A 20,687-nucleotide genomic window follows, 5' to 3' on the forward strand; every position below is an offset into this window, starting at 1 on the left:
TCCTTCAGATCCCTTGTAAATGTTCTGGCCTCTGGAAGATCTCCCAGATTTTCCCCTTTTACTTTCCCTTAGTAGAATTCACCCTTCCCTGCTCAGGCCACCACACTCCATTAGGCACAGCCCTACTTCCACACTCCATACACTAATCACTCAGGTGTATTTCACTGGGCCTGGGCTCTTTGAGGCTAGGGACTGCATCATATTCATCATTGAGTAATGGGTAACAAACTGGAAAGTTGCAGACTATTGTGAACAAAGACCTTAATGACTCAACTTTATTTTCGCGTCCCCGCCTGCCTATGGAAGACAACCGATTCTAACTCATCTGTTAAACTTACATCCAGTTGAGTGACTTCTTTGGTAAGGAGCACATTTCAGTGTTTATATCTCATTTTCACCATCCAGTTCAAAGCTCAGTTGTTTAGGTCAGTGCTGTGTTTTAGGGCCTTTTCTTTCCCTCTTTTCCTTCCATTCTATCTGGATGATGTCTGGACCTGGGTACAACCAGATGCTCATATAAAGCCAAGGCAGTGGGGCACAGGTCCCACCCCCCTCCCAGAGGGAGCTGCCTCTCTCTGACCTTGTCTTCTCAATCTCTCAAAGCTCCATGGCTCCAGCCCCCAAAGATTCCCCTTGTTCGTATGGGTAAGAACTTTGCTTTTGTCAAGTCCTAGATTCTTCCTTGGTCATCAGTAAACTTTATATCAATTCTTTGTTTCCGGAGATACACACACACACACACACATTTTGTCTTTTTTTGGATACATTTTATCTTTCAAAAGTCCAGATTTTATGACTATTAGTAATGGCACCAAAAATGCATTCACTGCTCAAGAGTATCCTTTCAGGGTCATGAAAGACATAGAATCAAAAAGTATACAGAGTCCTTTGAAAGACATTTATCTGGCACTCAACAATGGGCCATCAGAGCCATGGGTGTTGAGTTAAACCTGAAATAAGCATATAGTAGATTCCAAACTTTCTAATATATTCCTGAACTCATGGGGCCTTCTTGCCTTCAATGTATTTCACTGCTTTTAGAGTTCCTCTTATAATTCCTGAGAGACAGTAATTTTGCTATAGTTTATTTTTTTAAAATTTATTTGACAGGTAGAGTTATAGACAGTGGGAGAGAGAGAGACAGAGACAAAGGTCTTCCTTCCATTGGTTCACTCTCCAAATGGCTGCTACGGCCGGTGTGCTGCGCCGATCCAAAGCCAGGAGCCAAGTGCTTCTTCCTGGTCTCCCATGCAGGTGCAGGGCCCAAGCACTTGGGCCATCCTCCACTGCCTTCCCGGTCCACAGCAGAGAGCTGGGCTGGAAGAGGAGTAACTGGGATTAGAACCTGGGACTAGAACCCGACGCCCATATGGGATGCCAGTGCCACAGGTGGAGGATTAGCCAAGTGAGCCACAGCGCTGACCCCAGCTATAGGTTTTTTTTTTTTTTTTAAGATTTATTTATTTATTTATTTGAAACGAAGTGTTACAGAGAGACAAAGGTAGAAGCAGAGAGAGAAGTCTTCCATCCACTGGTTCATTCCCTAGATGGTTACAACAGCTGGAGCTGCACCGATCCAAAGCCAGGAGCCAGGAGCTTCCTCTAGGTCTCCCATGCGGATGCAGGGACCCAAGGACTTGGGTGATCTTCTACTGTTTTCCCAGGCCATAGCAGAGAGCTGGATCCTATAGGCGCAGCAGTTCGAGTCCCTGCTGCTCCAGTTCTGATCTAGCTCCCTGCTAATGCACCTGGGAAAGCAACGGAAGATGATCCAAATCCTTGGGTCCCTGCACCCACAGGGGAGACCTGGAAAAAGCTCCTGGCTCCTGGTTCCTGGCTTCAGATCGGCTCAGCTCTGGCTATTGCTGCCATTTGGGGAGTGAACCAGTGGATGGAAGATCTCTGTCTCTGCCTCTGTCTCTCCGTAACTCTGCCTTTCAAATAAATTGAACAATTTAAATGGTAAAAACTTGGACAGATTTATGTCCAGGTTATCATCTTGATATTGAATGTGTATGCAAGGTATATGCCAAAGTATATGACACACATATCAAATAAAGGCATCTATTCTCTTTGTTAAAGTGTTGCAGATGTTAGTAATTAGAGTCAAATAGAGCCTAATGTGTTATTATCTTGCTGAAGAGTTATCTTCTTTTAAGAAAGCTGTTCATCTGTGCTCCCTCAGGTTTCCTTGGGTAAGAGATGCCGGTTGACTTAAGCAGCTACAACCAGCTAACTGGTTCTGAAATTGTAGTCACAGTGCCAAGAGGAAACCGGGGGCTCTAATGCAGGGTTTTTGCCTTTGCAACATCCATTATGGCTGTTAGAATCTGATGAAAGCTCTGAAGTTTCTCCCTAGGGAAGTGCGTGATGCATCTACACTGCGGTACCTACAATTTCAGGATATTTACATGCCCTGCTCAAAATAGTTAAGAATTCTTGATTTAAGGTAGCTCGGAGTAACTGAAATCTGTACATTCACTTCTACAATTTGTAAAAGTTATCCTTGAAAGCTGTTGAAGAACTCAGGAAATACAATAAACTTCCTTTATTTACTCAAACCTCAGTAATACATGATACACTACATAACAAGGAGAAAGTATGCAAAATAAAAATTTCACAGTGTTCTTAATTACAGAAGAGAGAGAGAGAGTGAGTGAGAGAGAGAACATGCAGTTGTGGAAAGCCCAAAGTTGAGTAGGCAAGGTTAAATGCTTATGTGATGCAGCTCCACTCAATTTACATGCAGTGGCAACTCTGGAAAGAGCTACTGGTTGGGCTTCTGGTGCCTGCGGTACCAGCACTAGAGGTGGGAAGATCTGAAATCCCTGAAGTTTATTCCCTTTCCATTATCGATGGGATCTTGCCTCTTCTGAGCCCTTCCTATCCTCAAAGTGCATGTTTGAAAAACAGATGTTCACATAAAGTGAAAAATACCTAGGAAGTCACCATGATTACTTATAAGCGTTTTCTTTCAGATTCCTAAATAATAAGTTGTGCTTTTGTACTTTGCTTGGCAATTAAAAAGCCAGCTTTCTGGGTGTGCACTTTCACTCATAAATCATCACCTTGGGTAAAGAAGACACACAAAGAAGTGGATTCGACTGAGTAATGGGAATTTAAAGACTAATTATTCCAAGCTGGAGTTTTGTCATCTTCAGATTTACTTTATTACAATGAATCAGTAATCAGTGCGTCTTTCTTTTTAATTTTAATTTCCTTTTAATTTTTCTTTTTGTCTGTGTTCTCTTTCTCTGTTGGCCATGTCGTCTCACAGCTGTGTAACGGGGGCTCCGTCACGGAGCTCGTCAAAGGCCTGCTCAGGTGCGGCCAGCGGTTGGACGAAGCATTGATCTCCTACATCTTGTACGGGGCCCTCTTGGTAAGACATTTATCAGGCTGGGATGACAGCAGAAGGGACAATTTGTCCATGGCTTGGACCCTCATTGCATATTAATGATGGAGAAACCGCATTATCATATGCAAGGATTAACCACAGAAAGTTGTTGTCAAATGGGGTTTTTGAGTAGACCCTTTAATAGTGGGGTAACTGCTTTAAAACAAGCATGTCAGTTTCCCCTTTCTCTTTCTGGTGTTCCGTGGTGACGGTGGGACGGCATGCAGGGCCTCCAGCACCTGCACGACAACCGGATCATCCACCGGGACGTGAAGGGGAATAACATTCTTCTGACAACAGAAGGAGGAGTTAAGCTCGTTGACTTTGGTAATGACTGCTTGCCGTTTGTTTTCTTGATGTGTGCCGCTTAGCCGAAGGGGACAAGGCACTGCTATCCCAGAAGTCTGGGGGACTCTCAGGGAAACGCAGCCTGCAAGGGGGAGGGGGAGCTCACCAGATGGAGCGCCCTAGGAGAGGCTGTTTGTTAATCCGTTTGTTTTCAGCCTTAGAAGCAATTTTATTAAAGATGGAAAGTGGAAGTGTTTCAAAAGAAGAACTTGACAGGAAAAGTTTTTGGTTTTCTGGTAAGGATTTCACATCTCAGAGCAGTTGTCTATGATTTACATTTTGTCATTTCTTCTTTTGCATATGTAAAGAGAAAGCTGTTCAGTGCTTCAAATGACTTTCACTAGCCTTAGGCTCACTTAGTCCCAGTGAGCAGAAGGTAAAATAGTCCTTTGGGCCTGGGAGCTAACATCCCTTTAAACTATGATTATTGCTGACATGTGAGGCTGGTTAAACTGGAAACATTAACAGGAAGTATAAGTGTGAGAGGAAACCCAGGAAATATCTCCTAATCCCAGAGAACTATTAAATATCTCCTGGCTCATATGTTAATATTCACAAGCCAAAAAAAAAAAAATTTGGTTTTCCTTTTTAGGTGAAATGAAGAGTTTAATCTTATAAATAAGTTCAGTGGTAGAACTTCAGAGTCAGGTCATTGTTATAAAAAATAAGAAAGCATCTAGAAAAATACTTTTGAAATGTTATTAGTGTCATAGTAACAGATTGACTTGGGATACTTATTATTTTAATGGTAAGAGAATTCAGTGTAAAAAAGTTTCAATGAATCATTTGCTCAGAAGAAATGACTTAAATGAAGTTGCTTTAGGTATTTTGGTCTGTTTGCTAAGGAGCAAATGTGAGAAATAAGCCCACCAGAGACCACCTACCCACCAAAGGATGGATTGTGACACATGAAGTCAGCAAAAAATGAGGCTTTATTCACGACTTTCCCAGGGCAGGTGCCCTGTCAGGAGGCATTTATCCCCTGGTGTGCAGGTCCCTCCCCTGGTTCCTCACTGGCTGAGATTCTTCCTGAATGTGTCTGAGACTGTCCTGCCCTCCCTTTTTGCTGCTGAGGCAGCAGGCTTTGTTTTGTGCCTTGTTCCTCCCCTTCCCTTGTTAAGCTCTGACTGCACTTTGAATTCCTCTACTGAAAATGGGCCATCAATTGTTTTGCTCACAGCAAGCCAATAAACAGCAGAGGGGCACTTTGCTTAAGCTTTTTGCTTCTCTCTCTAAGGAATGATAGAACACTAGGATGCTGCATATCTAACATTAGGAAGATGTTTTCCAAACCCTCCTGGGGGACAGTAAATATGTTGTGAGAGAAACGGAAGGACCAAGATGGAGATTAATCCACTCATTAGCTTTGTGATTTGGTTTGAGGGTAGATACCCCTAATCTTTCCAGTAGAAGATTTCTGAATTTCTAACAATGGAAAAAGAAACTTACGGAAATTCAGAACAGAATGATATAGCTGCTTTTTGTTTGTTTTAGCACAACTGTGATGGGAGACTTGGTAAAACAGGACATTATATGTGGCCACCAGGGCTTAAAGAGCCCCCTTTGGTTTTCCAGTAAAGGGAATACATACAGCTAACCCAATAGCCATCCACCAAAAAACAACCTCAACAAATCTACATGGGTGGGTGGTTGGCTAACACACAGTATTCAGGTTTCTAAAGTCTTGTCATCAACAGCATTAGCAGCAAGCCTTGCTATTCTCTTAAGTACTATATTAGACTTCTGCTTGGTATAAAAAAAATACTTTATATGTATTTGTAGAATGCTAGAACTTTCAAGTAAAATGTAAATAAATAACTTTTAAAAGTTTTTAAAGATTTGTTTATTTATTGGAAAGGTAGAGTGACAGAGATTGTCCATCTGCTGGTTCATTTCCCAGATGCCTACAACAGCTGGCACTAGGCCAGGCCAAAGCCAGGAGCTAGGAACTCCAACCAGGTTTCCCATGTGTGTGGCAGGAACTCAAGAACTTGAGCCATCATCCAGTGCTTGAATAGGCACCCTGATATGGGATGTAGTTGCTCAAATAGTAGCTTAACCTGCTGTACAAATACCTACCCTAATTAAAAAAAAAAAATTAAAAAGATAATGTAGTTACACAATTAGTAAAAGGCATAACTAGGATGGAAAACAGGTTCCTCTGCTTTTTAATCTCATATACCTTTATTTCTATTTTATTCCTTCATGATATAAAGAAGAAAGCTGGATAAAGGACACTGGAATTATATTAAAATTCATTGAGCCCCAGATAATAACATTATTGTCACTTTCTTTTTCCACTTGACAAACATGGCTTTCTTGATAGTTTTCAGGCTTCTAGGCATGATAAAACATGGAAATATTTTTAATGTCTACACCAGGGCTCTATTACGTACATACCGATCTTTTCCCTCCATAAAATGAAGTACCTATTTAAGAAAGAAATTGCCTAAAATGATTTGGGAATGTAATAGGAAGATATTTGGGGTTGATGCTAGTTGTTGATATTTTTGTTTTGATTTCTATTTGCAGTGATAAGAATAACACTGTTCATTAGGAAAAAAGGTCTAATGATTTGAATAGAATGATAAACACTCCAGCCAGCATACTGGGGTTATTAACAAACTACAGCTCAGGGGCCAAATATGACTCACCACCTATTTTTGTGTAGCCCCTAAGCTAAGAATGGTTTTCTATATTTTTAAGTGGAAAAGACCCACAAGAATATTTTGTGACAGATGAAAATTGTCTGAAATTCAGATTTCAGCATTCATCAGCTGGAATGCAGCCACATTCAATGGTTCCTGTGTTCTCTGTGGCTGCTTTTGCATCATGACAACAGAGTTGAATAGTTGTGACTGTGACTGCATGACCCAAGAACCCTAAATTATTTAGGCCCTTTATGGCTAAAGCTTACTAACTCCTGCTAGCATGAACCTCTGTTCACTGCTGAATTTTGATACCCTTTTCTTGTAGGTGTCTCAGCTCAACTCACCAGCACACGTCTGCGGAGAAACACATCTGTTGGTACCCCATTCTGGATGGCCCCTGAGGTAAGTAGGGAGCATCTAGTTTTTTGCATTTGTTGAGTGTCTTGGTATCTGTGCCTCTTTATGCTTAGATCATGTGCTCCAAAATTTTCAAGGAGAAGGAAATCCATTATTCTCATTGACCTGTAAGAATTATGGTGAGTGATACATATGAGACTTAATCCCAGGAAAGCAGAATTGGCTCACAGCTGGCCCACGGGGTACCTTCATGCAATTAGAAAAAGGTACCACCCCAGAAGATGCAACCCTCTCCAAGGGACATGACTTGGCAGGCTCATCCAGGCTTTGCAGATTAGAACAAGTCACCTTCCCTGGACAGTTGTAGCCCTGTTACTCATGTCTTTATGAAGAACCAGAGTTCAGCTCTAACTGGCTATTGAACTATATGTAGTAAACTTTATTGTTTCTTGTTACTGGGTAGAAGGTATCTCCTTTGTGAGTTTGTTGACTGGAGTAAAACATGGGATTTGGTCCTAATTTAATTTTGACATAATCAGAAGATTGTCTGGGAAACGATGCATGTGGAAATTTGGAGAACCTTCCAGAGGGAATAGGAATGCTCTGAAACACGGGTGCAGTTTTGCTTGTCAGCCTTTAGTTCCATGGGATCCTGACCTTTCCTTGAGAGTGCATCATTGAGATGAAGCAAATGTGTTCTTTCAGTAAGAGGACTCGGGCGGTCACCTTGCGAGAAGCCTTTTCATCTCCAGTCTGTTCACACGGCTGACCTTCCTCTGTGTGACTACTGAAGTGGTCTCTGAATTTGGTAACGAGCTGACAGCAATATCTGTTCAGGCTTCTTCCATGGCTTCCCCACCCCCAAAGCCCTCTTGTATACTTAGGTAATAGACAGACTCATTTTAAATAAAAAGAAAAAAAATCCTACAGATTTAAGTATGTACTTAAATATTTCTTAAGCAGGATTTTTAAAAAGATTTATTTGAAAGACAGAGTTACAGAGAGAGTGGGAGAGAGAGCAATAGAGATCTTCCACTGGTTCACTCCCCTAAATGGCTCCAACAGCCAGGATTGGGCTAGGCTGAAGACAGGAGCTTCTTCTGGGTCTCTCATGTGGGCACAGGGGCCCAAACACTTGGACAGTCTTTTGCTGCTTTTCCAGGCTATTAGCAGGGAGCTGGGTTAGAAGTGGAGCAGCTGGAACCTGAACCGGTGCCCACATGGGATGACAGCATTGCAGGTGGTGGCTCAACCTGTTACGCACCAATGTTGTCCCCCTCAACACAAAACTAGATATAAATTTGTCATATGCATGTGTAGAACTGTTATATCAAGAAAAGAATGAGGGTACATCAAAGATGTTGTAGAAAATGGAATTAAAAAATAAACTTATTTTGGTGCAATATTTTTTTGAAATCCATGCATATGAAGGGTCTTCATAAAGTCCATGAAAAAATACATACTATGAAAAAATTATGCATGATTTTGAATGTTTTCCCACCCAAATGAACTGATATTTAAATTTTACTTTTCCCTGAGCTAGTCAAAGTACCCTGTATTATAAAACACTACAAAGCCAAGCAAGCAGCTTTAGTGTGAGACCAATGCTATTATTTTGCGCATCTTAGTTGTTCCTTGCAGCATGGTGATATTTCCGAGCAAGAAGGCCTGTGTTGCTTTGAGTCTGACATTCCTGCCACCAAGGGCCAGGTGGTAGCCCAGGTCTCCTGTGTGACTCCTCTTCAGCTAATGAGATCCCTTTCTTCAGTCCAACAGCATCTCCTCTCACCTCCAACCATTACCACTCTGCTGGCTTGATGCCATGCTAACGGTAAACAGAGTGTGGGCACTGAAACTGCATGGCACGTGGTCATCCAGATGATCTGGAGTGTGTTTCCGTTAGGCATCCTCCATGCTTGTTATTAACAATAAAATCATCATTGAGACCAAACAGGAACCGTGAAAAGTTTTCATGGGAATCTCGTAAACTCTGCTTTGAGAAACACTGCAGGATAAAGTCAAAACTCCTTTGGGAGGTAAACAATCCCTTCATTTTCCAGCCTTATCTCTGATTACCCCAACTTTTTGTTGTCCCAATAGTGGTGAACAACAGGTAACTAACTCTCCTAACCCCTACTAATGTGTTATTCCATCAAACCTTTGGTGTGCTGTTACATCATCTGGAGTGGCCCTCGGTGCTCAGGATAATTCCTCCCTAATACTCTAGTCTTGGCTCAGATTCTAGCTCCCCCAGGAAGTGTTTCCAATCCCTAGTTGACATGGGCACCTGTCCCTGTTTCCATGACAGCTTTCCACTAGCATTCTACCACCACTACACTAACTGTTGTTGGCAAGTGTGTCTTCTAGCTGGACTCTAAGCCCTGGCAGAGACTTGGGGTGTCTAGCTCTTAGCATAGCACTGTGAGTATAGAGTAAGTCTCAAAAAATATCCATTGAGTGAATGGATGCATTGGTTTAAAAAAAAGCCAAGGGGTCAGTGCTGTGGTGCAGTAGGTTAATCCTCCACCTGTGGCGCCGACATCTCATATGGGTGCCGGTTCTAGTCCTGGCTGCTCCTCTTCTGATCCAGCCCTCTGCTATGGCCTGGGAAAGCAGTGGAAGATGGCCTAGGTGCCTCTGCACCAGCATGGAAGACCCAGAAGAAGTTCCTGACTTTGGATCGGCTCAGTTCTGGCCACTGCAGCCATTTGGGAAGTGAACCAGTGGAATGAAGACCTTTCTTTTATTTATTTATTTATTTTTGACAGGCAGAGTTAGACAGTGAGAGAGAGAGAGAGAGAGAGAGAGAGAGAAAGGTCTTCCTTCTGTTGGTTTACCCCCCAGATGGCTGCTACAGCCAGCGTGCTACACTGATCCGAAGCCAGGAGCCAGGTGCTTCCTCCTGGTCTCCCATGCGGGTGCAGGGCCCAAGCACTTGGGCCATCCTCCACTGCCTTCCTGGACCACAGCAGAGAGCTGGACTGGAAGAGGAACAACTGGGACAGAATCCGGCACCCCGATTGGGACTAGAACCTGGGGTGCCGGCACCGCAAGTGGAGGATTAGCCTAGTGAGCCGCAGCGCCGGCTGGGAAGACCTTTCTCTCTGTCTCTCATTCTCCCTGTCTGTAACTCTACCTCTCAAACAAATAAATCTTTAAAAAAATTTTTAAAAGCCAAAGGGATAAGCTGAATTTGGAGGGCAGTTTGAAGAGAGCTATTGGTACTAATCTCTGTAGATTTTGATTGATCTGTTCCAAAGGTAAAATTTTACTGAGGTTACTCAGTTCCTGTTTGGGGAGGCATAACAAGCAGATTGACATTTCTTTTCTAATCCACAGCCAATGAGTACTCTCAGGATTATGAAATGCAAATGAGAAAGGCCTGCCCTTGACCCTACCTTTGTTAAGAGGCATTTGTGACTTTGCGATTTCAGCTGAATTGAATAAAATACGTGGAGTGTTTCTCTAGGGGGCAGTGTAGTGGTCTGTGTTGAGCTGCTCTTGCCCAGATTGGCTGGACGTGGTTCCTTTCTCAGTGGGAGCAGCCAGTGTGACATCCTGCAGGAGACTGAGGGTAGGCAGTTACATGTGGAGACCTGGAGAGCTCCTCTCAGGAGCAAGTACCTGATTGCCCTTGCAGGATGCTCTCAGGTTGTGTGCTCCTGTGCTGTATGCTCTGGGCCCAGGGCCACACCTTCCAGGACTCAGGGCTGTACATCCTCATGTGTTTCTTTTCCGGATGGAGAATTACTTTTCCTAACCAAGTCTCTTTTTGCTCCATCGTCCTCCTTGCATTTGTTAGTTCAGTTCGACACACATGTTCTCCATTGTGGGTAATGTTTTGGGATAAGAGCAATCCTTGAAAATACATATAATCAGGCCAGTGCCACGGCTCAATAGGATAATCCTCCGCCTGCAGCACCCGCACCCCAGGGTTCTAGTCCTGGTCAGGGCACCGGATTCTGTCCCAGTTGCTCCTCTTCCAGTCCAGCTCTCTGCTGTGGCCCCGGAGTGCAGTGGAGGATGGCCCAGGTCCTTGGGCTCTGCACCTGCATGGGAGACCAGGAGAAGCACCTGGCTCCTGGCTTCAGATCAGCGCAGTGCGCTGGCCGCAGTGCGCTAGCCGCAGTGGCCACTGGGAGGTGAACCAATGGAGAAGGAAGACCTTTCTCTCTGTCTCTTTTTCTCTCACTGTCCACTCTGCCTGTCAAAAAAAAAAAAAAAAAAAAGAAAAGAAAAAAAGAAAGAAAATACATATAATCAGCAGTGGTTTGAGTTACATTGTCTTCATATGATGGCCTGCAAAGTGTATTTGTTTCTGTATGCTTTTATTTCTGCTTGTGTGAATAGGTGATATTTAGATTAAATCCAACAGCAATGTGTACAATACCATTGCCAGTGGAGTAAAACCATTACAGATTATCTGTGCCTTTATTTTTATTTATTTATTTTTGACAGGCAGAGTTAGAGAGAAAGGTCTTCCTTCCGTTGGTTCACCTCCCAAATGGCCGCTACAGCCAGCGTGCTACGCTGATCCAAAGCAGGAGCCAGGTGCTTCCTCCTGGTCTCCCATGTGGATGCAGGGCCCAAGCACTTGGGCCATCCTCCACTGCCTTCCCGGACCACAGCAGAGAGCTGGACTGGAAGAGGAGCAACTGGGACAGAACCGACACCTCAACCGGGACTAGAACCCGGGGTACGGGCGCCGCAGGTGGAGGATTAGCCTAGTGAGCCACGGCGCCGGCCTGTGCCTTTATTTTTAAATACAGCTGAAAGATCCTTGATCCTATTTTATTTTTGAGAAATTGAACCAAACTACTCTTTTCCCATTTTTATTTCGCAAGCTTGAGGAACTGTAGTACTAATTCAAATAGGCTATACTACAAACCAGGTAGCTAATGGAATGTGACCATAGCACAATCTAATGTTGACAAGCAGTCAAGATGCACAGCTCACTGGGGCAGCACAAAGCTGCAGCAAGGACTGACTGCATTTTATCAACACTTTCTACTCATTCCCTTTCACTGCCTCACTTGGATACTACTGATGCTGAAGAATACTGGGATAGCATCAACTCAAAAATGTTGGAGAAGAAAAATTCTTCTGGGTGAGCTTAGTGTGGCAGTACATCGAAGCAATGCTCCTGGAGAAATAAATTCATATAGTAAAAGATTTAATCTGAATGTTAAGGTCAGTATAATTTTTTAGCATTTTTTGTGAATTAACATGCTGACCACAGAGATTTAAGAGAAGGTATTAAGAGTGAAGGGGAAAAAAAAAAAAAACTCAACATAGAAACTGTGTATTTATCAGACTGCCATGATCAGACTAATTTAAACAGGTGATTACATTGCTCATATGAGCAGTAGTTCCAGAGTTGGTTGGTTGAGCACCACAATAAAGTCAACAAAACCCCAGTTTTTATAAATCTCCCTGGTTCTGACCACTGCAAACCACACAGCTTCATTGTTCAGGGGCTGACTTGGGGGCAGGTGTGACAGCATTTCCTGTGAATGTCTGTGGGGCAGTAGTATCCAGCATTTTAAGGCCACTGGTCAAAGGGCCTACAGTACAATCGAACAGAAGCTTCTCTTTCCTCCCATGGAGCTGCTCTTGCTAGCAGTTAAGAAGTTCAAGTGTCTCCTCCTCCTGTCCTGAGGTTGAAGCTTTGTTCATCCCTACTATAGTCATTTCCTAGGTCAACTACACTGGAGCAGTCCTACCTGGGAGAATGAAAACAAAAGAAATGTATGATCCCAGCGTCGTGGAGCTGAGAAATCTGCACCCAAGCTGTCAGCGGCCCTGATTTCTCTGAGGCTTCTAGGGAGCTCCCTTCCTCATCCCTTCCTGGCTGCTGGGGGCTTTCTGGCCGGCCATGGTGTTCTCTGCTGGCAGCTGCAGCCTTCTGCTCCTCCCTCTCCAATCTGTGGTGGTCTCCCTGTGAGTCTCTGTCCTCCTAGGGCCATTTTATAAGGATACCAGCAACTGTGGCTTAGGGGCCCACCCTCCACCCTCCTCCTGCTGCATCAGCAGCGACCCTATGTCCAAATCAGTTCACATTCTGAGGTCCTGAGAGTAAAGACTTCAACATCTCTTTCTCTCTGTCTCTGTCTCTGTCTCTCTCTCTCTCTCTCTCGGGGATATAATTCAACCCATAGCATCTCCCAAATATTTAACACCCTTCTCTCCTGGTAGATCACTCACTTTTCTAAGGTAATCAGCCATTTGGTACCTGCACGGCTGCACGTTTCAGGTGCTAGCTTGGAGTTCCTTTCGCACACACCTACTTGCATATGTATGCACGTGCACACAGCTTGCTCTCTGCCTCTTTCTGGATGTCCCAAGCATACCAAATGCTTTCCAGTGTGGGACACCAACCCCTTGAGGGCTGGTTCTGTCTACCTACTTTCTGGCAAAGCATTTTCCTCCCATTATCTTCTGAGATGTTTGGACGGGCCAGAGTCACTTCCCTCAACCTTTTGGCCTATGATTTTTTAAGGCTCATTGAAAACTCAGCAACCAACCAACCATCTTTCTATTAGCCATGCTTACTTTTTCCTTCACTGTCTCTTGACAGCCAGTTTCTTATAAAACCAGTGTACCATGTTTGCATAAAATTTTAGATAAGAATAATTTTTAAAAAGTCACACCTGCCTGTGAGGATGCCAGTTAGGCCTAATTACATTGATGATGTTGTAGATGAGTCATTCAAAGCTTTGCCAGACCAAGTGTCCAGAGACCGAGTGGGCAGGTGGGTAATGGTGATTGGAATCCATTTTTTGTGACTCACTGAACTAAGGAATTTCCAGCACAACCTATGCCCCGTGTTACTATTAATATTGCTAAGCCAGGATTTGCATCAAACACATGCCAGGTAATAGCCTAGTCTGTAGCAAAAAAGAAATATAAGCTTAATATATGTTAATTAATGGTGATGGCAAGGGGTTGGAAATAGCTAATTCTTAATTTACCTGTCCTACCATCACCAATAGGGGAAAATTAAACTGAATGTTTATAAATGGCTGAAACCTAAGAAAAGTAACCAAAGTTGTCACTGTTGTTTTTGTTGAAGACATCTGTAAGTGGCTGGTATTCTTAATTGAAGATACCTGTGAGTGTTAGCGGGCTGCCATCCAGAGCTCGGTATGTGCTCCTCAGCACCAGAGGCTCCCCGTCTCTTTCCCTGGGTCACCTCTGACCTAATGACCCAGGAACCATGTGGGACAAGGTCTGTCTGGCAGGTAGGGAGCTGCCAGAGCCAGCTCCAGCTGAGCATCCCTCCCATGGCCAGTGTCACATGCCAACTGGTGTCAGATATTTTGAATATTGTGCTTGCTGAGTAAGTCTCTAGTGGGAAGGAAACTTTGTTTTTATAAGGTTTTTTACTTATTTATTAGAGAGAAAGTGTGTGTGTGTGTGTGTGTACACAAGTGCTTTCTTATCTGCTGCTTCACTCCACAAATGCCTCCAACAGCAGGGAGCCTGGAGCTCCATTTGGATCTTCCACATGCGTGGCAAGGACCCACGTCCTTTAGCCATCACCTGCTCAAGGGTGCACGTTAGCAAGCTGGAATGCAGAGTGAAGCTGAGACCCAAACCCAGGCACTCCCACCTAGGATGCAGGTGCCCAGGCAGTGACTTAACCACTGTGCCAAATGACCTCCCTGGAAATTGTTATTTATTGGGGACAGACTAATACACAGGCACTGTGACAAGTACTTTAAAAAAAAGGATTGATTTATTTGAAAGGCAGAACTGGGGCCAGTGCTGTGGCGCAGTGGGTTAAACTCCTGGCCTGAAGTGCCGACATCCCATATGGGCGCCAGTTCTAGTAATGGCTGCTCCTCTTCCGATCCAGCTCTCTGATGTGGCCTGGGAAAGCAGTAGAAGATGGTCCAAGGGCTTGGACCCCTGCACCCACGTGGGCAACCTGGAGGAGGCTCCTGGCTCCTGGCTCCGGCCGTTGCGGCCATCTGGGGAGTGAACCAGCAGATGGAAGACCCCTCTCTCTGTCTCTACCTTCTCTGTAACTCTGTCTTTCAAATAAATAAATAAATCTTAAAAAAAAAAAAAAAAAAAAAGGCAGAATTACAGAGAGGCAGAGGCAGGGAGAATGGCCGCGACAGCCAGAGCTGAGCTGAGCTGAAGCCTGGAGCCAGAAGCTTCTTCTGGATCTCCCACGTAGGTGCGTGGCCCAAGCCCTTGGACCATCTTCTATGGCTTTCCCAGGCACCTTAGCAGGGAGCAGGATTGGAAGTGGAGCAACCAGGACTTGAATTGGCACCCATATGGGATGCCAGCACTGCAGGCGGCGGCTTTACCTGCTGCACCACAGTGCGGGTTCCTTGACAGGAACTTTTAAGATACATTATTTTGTTTCATTCTCAATAGTAGATATTACTTTGCCCCATTTTACCACTGAGGAAAGTGAGACTTAAGCACATGAGGTATGCTCCTCAAATTCACATCCCTAGTAAGTATTAGAGCTGTTTAGGTTTTCTGAGTGTGGGAATGAAGAAATTAAGGCAGAAGAGAATACTCAGGCTCATTTTGTAGTGTGCTCATAGACGGGGCTGGCAAGGAGAATGTGTGCCAGCTGAGACAGTTCATACAGCAAAGACACACAGAAGTGGCGGAAGGATACTCTAAAACTGGAGTAGGAGATGCATCTTTTTAAAAGATGCACACGAAGGACTTATCACCTACAGCTGATGGCCCAACTACTCTTTGTCATTGCCCCAGTGCGAGAAGCAGCCCTTGTATTTAGGATCCATGTATACGTAGCGTCTTCCTAAAACAGCTAAAGATCTGTTTCCGTATTAGAAAACAGACCTATGGATAAAATAAACATTTGCTTCTTTTTAGAAAAATGTCTTCCTTTATACTTCCATCTGCTCGTTGTTGCAAACAAGAGCTAATCAGCTGAGCAGGGAAACAGATGTGCTGTGACGGCTCCAAAATTGGGTCTCTCTCTGCCTGGCAGAGGGTTGGTGACAGGGGACGGTTGCTATAACAACCAGCTTACACCAATGCAGGAAGAGCTCAGGCTTTTTGCAGCCACTCTTGCCTTCATTAATTATGCTGTTCCTAGCTAAATGATAGGGTAATGCTATTTCCGTTGGCACTGCCAGGACTAGTAATGACAAATGAGGTATTTTGCGTGGAAGAGTTGAGAGAGCCATTAAAACACTACAGCACTGAAATATTATTATTGTCATTATTACCATTTTGTTCCCGAAGCTCTAGCTAATGGGTTTTGTTCCCAAATAAGAGTTAGCATTTATTGAGTGCTTACTGTGTACCAGGTACTAAGTGCTTATATGTATTAACTCATTTATAATTCTTGCAACGACCCCATAAAGTCAGTGCTATTACTCGTCCAAAGTAAATAAGCCATAGGACCTTTTTTTTTTTTTTTTTTTCCTTTGGACAAGTTATTAGGTGATGCCACCAGAATTTGAGCCCAAATATTTGGCTCCAGTATCTCTACTCTAAGCCACTATTGCACAGCAAATTGTTTGTTATCACCAATCTACCATATGGATTTTTTTTCATTTTTAAAATTATTTTAGATAATTATCCTTCCTAGTGTCAACCTAAAATGAGTGAGTGACTGACTCTGTAAGTGAAGAGTTTGTTCTGGACTAGCAGGGGCCTGTGATAGGAGAATGCCTGTGCAACAGTAGATAATAGACCCATCCTACGAGGATGGCGAGAACGGAGGTTTGAAAGAAGAGGAAGTACCTGCCCCAGGGCCTTGACGTAGGAGGTGATGTCAGTTCATCAGTGGAGACAAGGTGTCAGGCAAGGTTTTGTGCAGGTGGGGAGCTGGCCTCGTGCAAATCATGGAACAAGCTGCAACTTGGAAAAAAGTTCCTGTGGGAATTTTTTTTTTTGTTGTAGGCAGTGTGCCTTCTTCATGGCCTTCGAGCTTTATCTGATGAGGCATAGACAAAAGTGACTTCATTTTGGCACAGAGGCCGGTATTCTGGCACAGCAGGTTAAGCTCCACTTGAGATACCAGCATCACATGTTGGAGAACTGGTTTGAGTCCAGGCTGCTCTGTTTCCAATCCAGCTTCCTGCTAATACACCTGGGAAGGTAGCAGCAGATGACCCAAGAGCTTGGGCCCCTGCTACCCACGTGGGAGAACTGGATGGAGTTCTGGGCTCCTGACTTCAGCCTGGCCCTGCCCTGGTCATTGTGGCCATTTGGGGAGTGAACCCCAGGGATGGAAGATCTCTCTCCCTCTGTTATTCTCTCTCTCTCTCTGTCACTCTGCCTTTCAAATAAATAAATCTCTAAAAAATAGAGTGGCTTCCTTTCAGTACTGATAACTTTGACAGTAGGATGTTGAGGAAAATGTAATATTTCAGCCTAATGTTGGAAGCCCGTGTAGTTAATGTGCAAGGTAGCAGATTCTGGAAAAGCAAAACAACAGAGTTCTTCAGCATTGAATTCAGGAGCTTTGAATTTTAGTCTTGGCTCTGTCAGTCATTTTTTAAAATAGTCGTGGTTCAGTTATCTTAATATGGCTGCAGTCTGGGTGAACAAAGCACAGAGCACACATTTTGGAGTCGAATCTGGAAGCAAATTGTAGGTACCTGCTTACCCATTTCACTACTAACCCTAGGCAAGTTCCTGCATATTCCTGCCTAGGAAATGGGAAGAAGTTTAAAAAGGTAGAATGGAGAGGGGGGAAAAACAAACCTGCCTCAAAAGACGCGTAAGGTACTGAAAGCATTTGGGGCTGTACCTAGCACAGTAAGTACTTTAAAAGAAAGGTGGCACTACTGCCCCATCCCCATCTCTGCCAAGCCTGTTCTCTGTAAGAAGAGACTGGCTTCCAGGGGAGTGGGGAACCTTCTCTCTGCCAAGGGCCATTGAGGTATAGAACATCATTCATGGGCTGTACAAGATTATCAGCCTAAGAATCAGCCTGCTATAGATTTACTGAATTTTGGGTCCTACCAGCCACTGCCTTGACAAGGCCACACCCGATGATTGCAAGGGCCTTCCATGGCCTGCAGGTGGGCTGTTCCCCATCCCTGGCACATTCTCTCCCCGCAAGGCCCCCTCTACTTCACAGAGTGCTTGCATATAGGGGGAGGGGAAGCCTCTTCAGATCTCATGCGCCACAGCTCGGGGCTTCATGGGTGATGAGGGTGGGATCGCACTGAGCTCCCGGGAAGGGTGAGCTGCTGCTGGTGGCGTGGCAATTAGCCTTCATTTTTCCTTGGCTGTCTTTGAAAGGACTGGGGATTCTTGGCACCTGTCTGCCAGTCACAGTGTGAGGAATGCAGGCTTTGGGTGTGCAAGAAATTTCAGTGAGCGCTTCAGAACGTTCTATCACTGGCCGGTGGTCCTGTCCCTGGGCCTCCCCTAAAACACTGCTCTCTGAGGTCCTGTAGCTTTTTGGTGCTCCCTGTTTCCCTCCTTGTGTCAGCCTCTAAGAGATTCCCCACTTCCTGTCCTGGGGCAGCCCTGCCCGTGTCTGCATAGTGGCTCTGCCTTCTAAGGCCTGCAGGTGGCACCCAGGTGCCCGGGCTCTGGTGAGGGAAGGCCTGGGGCAGGACTGGAATGGCAGGGTGCAGCCCCTGCGTTCCCTCTCAGCAGGAGCTATGTGGGGAAGTTGAGTCACTTGTTACGTGTCAGCGAGGAGGCAGCAGTGACGTGTCATCACCCTCCTCCTGTGGGTCTAAGTATAGGTCCTGTCTTAAGCAGCAGGTCCCAGGTGTGCAGGAGCATGTGTGGTCCAGAGCAGAGCCCTCCCGTCCCCCTACTTCCGGCTAAGCAAGAAGTGCCAAATGGAACAGCCTCCCTGAACACCCGCTGTGTCCCAGGCTGGCCTCTCTCTCTTCTATGGGGAAGTGAGAAGGGGCCAGGCGTCTGCTGTGTCCCCTTCCTCATCCACCCACGAGGAAAGACTGATCCTGTCCCACAGGGGGCCAGACTGCTCTAGGGGTGTCACACCAGCTCTTCTGAGCTCTGAGCTCCAGCTTCCCTGGCAACTGCCCTTCCATCAGTGCTTTTGCTACCCTGTTCGGAGTCCAGAGCCTCAGCTCAGGGCAGGATTCTCACCCAGGACAGGTTCATTTGTTCCCTGGCCTGATGGCCGCTGAGCCATCGGGACAAAGCAAGGGGAGCAGCAGTCAGCAGTAGGAAGGGGACCCCCACAGGAACCCCAGGTGGGCTGAAGCAGGTGAGGTGGGGAGCCCTGTGTTTATTGTGCTCTATCATGTCCCAAGATGCTCCACACCTTTTCTGATTTTAGAAAGTGAAGCAGAACATATGACATTCCCAAGGGCATCCTGATTGTCACGGTGAGGACAGAAACCAAAGACTGCTTGCAAATGAAGACATGAGCCTACGTAGCAGCATGCGGGTATTCTGTTGGGTTCACTTCCCTGCCTATTTTTCAGCTGTGTGGTGGAAGAGAAGTTTTTGTAAAGCAGTGGTTGTTTGTTTTGTCTCACTGGTTTCTTACTGTGAGCTAACGCTTCAGTTCTATTGCCTGTTAGCTGTGTGACCTTGGGCAAGTTTCTTAACCTTTCAGAGCCCGATTCCTCACTTGGGCTGCTGCCAGCTGAGCTGAGAAGCTGTGAAATGAGCTGAAGTGTGGAGCTTCTCCTCATTCTGTCCTAAACTGGTCTCTGGTGCTGGGGGGAGGGGGGACATAACTGGCAGAGGACAGGGGTGGCAAGGAGCAGGGAGTGAGGGCACAAGGCAGTGAGGGACAGGAGATCCATCTGCTGAATGCTTACGCTGTGTGCTCGTGGTGTGGCAGCTCCTGTGGCTGCGGCTTACTGAGTATGGAGTCTCTGGTGCTGGCCCAGCATTCTCCGTATTATGGGAATTCCCAGGAGATGTGGGGAACCATGGAATTTGCTGGCTTCAGACCCAGAACAGGGCCCCCTCTGCTTTCCCCTAGCTGTGGTTGGAAGTTGGTGTCATGTAAGTGTGCTCTGTGTGTTTTTTAACTTGAACCTTTTTTTTTTTTTCTTTAAAGCTGAAGCTGAGTATTATAATCCTGGAAAAAGATGTGTAGAACATCACATTCTGTTAGAGATCTTTCTAGAGTTTCTGAGGACAATGCAGTTTAAAAGATTTCTGACAAATTCTCATTGTACAAAATAGATTTACCTTAGCCTTAGTTTGAATTTGAAAGAAGAAACCAAAACCAAACCAAAATTTAAAAAATGATCCATCTAGGGATGGGTGTTTGGCACATCTGTAAAGACAGTGCTTGGGACATCCGCATCCCACATCAGAGTTTGAGTTCTGGCTCGCCTTCTGATCCAACTTCCTTTTAATCAAAGCAAAAGGTAATGTCTCAAGTACTGGGTCCCTGATACTCATGTGGGAGACCTGGACTGAGTTCTAAACTGCTGGCCTTGGCCTGGCCCGGCCCTGGCTGTTATAAGACACGGCAGTGAACCAGCAGAGGGAAGATCAGTCTTTCTGTCTCTATTTCTTTGCCTTCAAATAAAATGAAATAACTAGAAAATGAAAGAAAAACATCAACTCCAATTTATCTGTTCCATATTTTCTTTGCAAAAAACCCCCTCACATCCCAACTACATCCACCCTTGGAGTTATTTTTCATCCAAAGGGAGAGATTTCATTTGTTTACTCAGTATCTCAGCTTGAAGCACTTTAAGCAGTTTGTATATAAAACTGTTGAAAAAATATTTGCCACTGGAGTATTTATAACTGCAACTCCCGGTTTCAGAAAAGAAGTTCTATTTTAGAAATCTTTACAATCAGTAACGCCGATTATGCTGCGTGCACTGTGTAAGCGACATCCAGAATCCTGTTTGCCTGCCTCCCTCCCTCGCAGCCTGTCTTATTTGCCAGTCTGTTGCCTGCACTTTAGGGCTCAAGGTCAGCCAAGGATTAATAGCTTTAGGTCTATTTGCCTTGCCTCTTATTTA

The 20,687-nt window shown here is 45.0% G+C and overlaps 1 protein-coding gene across 1 annotated transcript in view; it reads left to right on the top strand.

Annotated features, from left to right (window-relative positions):
• Positions 1–20,687, top strand: part of MYO3B (myosin IIIB) — a 331,588-nt gene that overhangs the window by 28,389 nt on the left and 282,512 nt on the right. Inside the window, exons 4-6 of the mRNA XM_062196326.1 lie at positions 3,278–3,382; positions 3,625–3,724; positions 6,722–6,798. Of these exons, the coding sequence (XP_062052310.1) occupies positions 3,278–3,382; positions 3,625–3,724; positions 6,722–6,798 (282 nt within the window). The remainder of the gene's footprint in view (positions 1–3,277; positions 3,383–3,624; positions 3,725–6,721; positions 6,799–20,687) is intronic.

The sequence above is a fragment of the Lepus europaeus genome, chromosome 1 (genome assembly GCF_033115175.1).
Source record: "Lepus europaeus isolate LE1 chromosome 1, mLepTim1.pri, whole genome shotgun sequence".
NCBI classification, from domain to species: domain Eukaryota; kingdom Metazoa; phylum Chordata; class Mammalia; order Lagomorpha; family Leporidae; genus Lepus; species Lepus europaeus.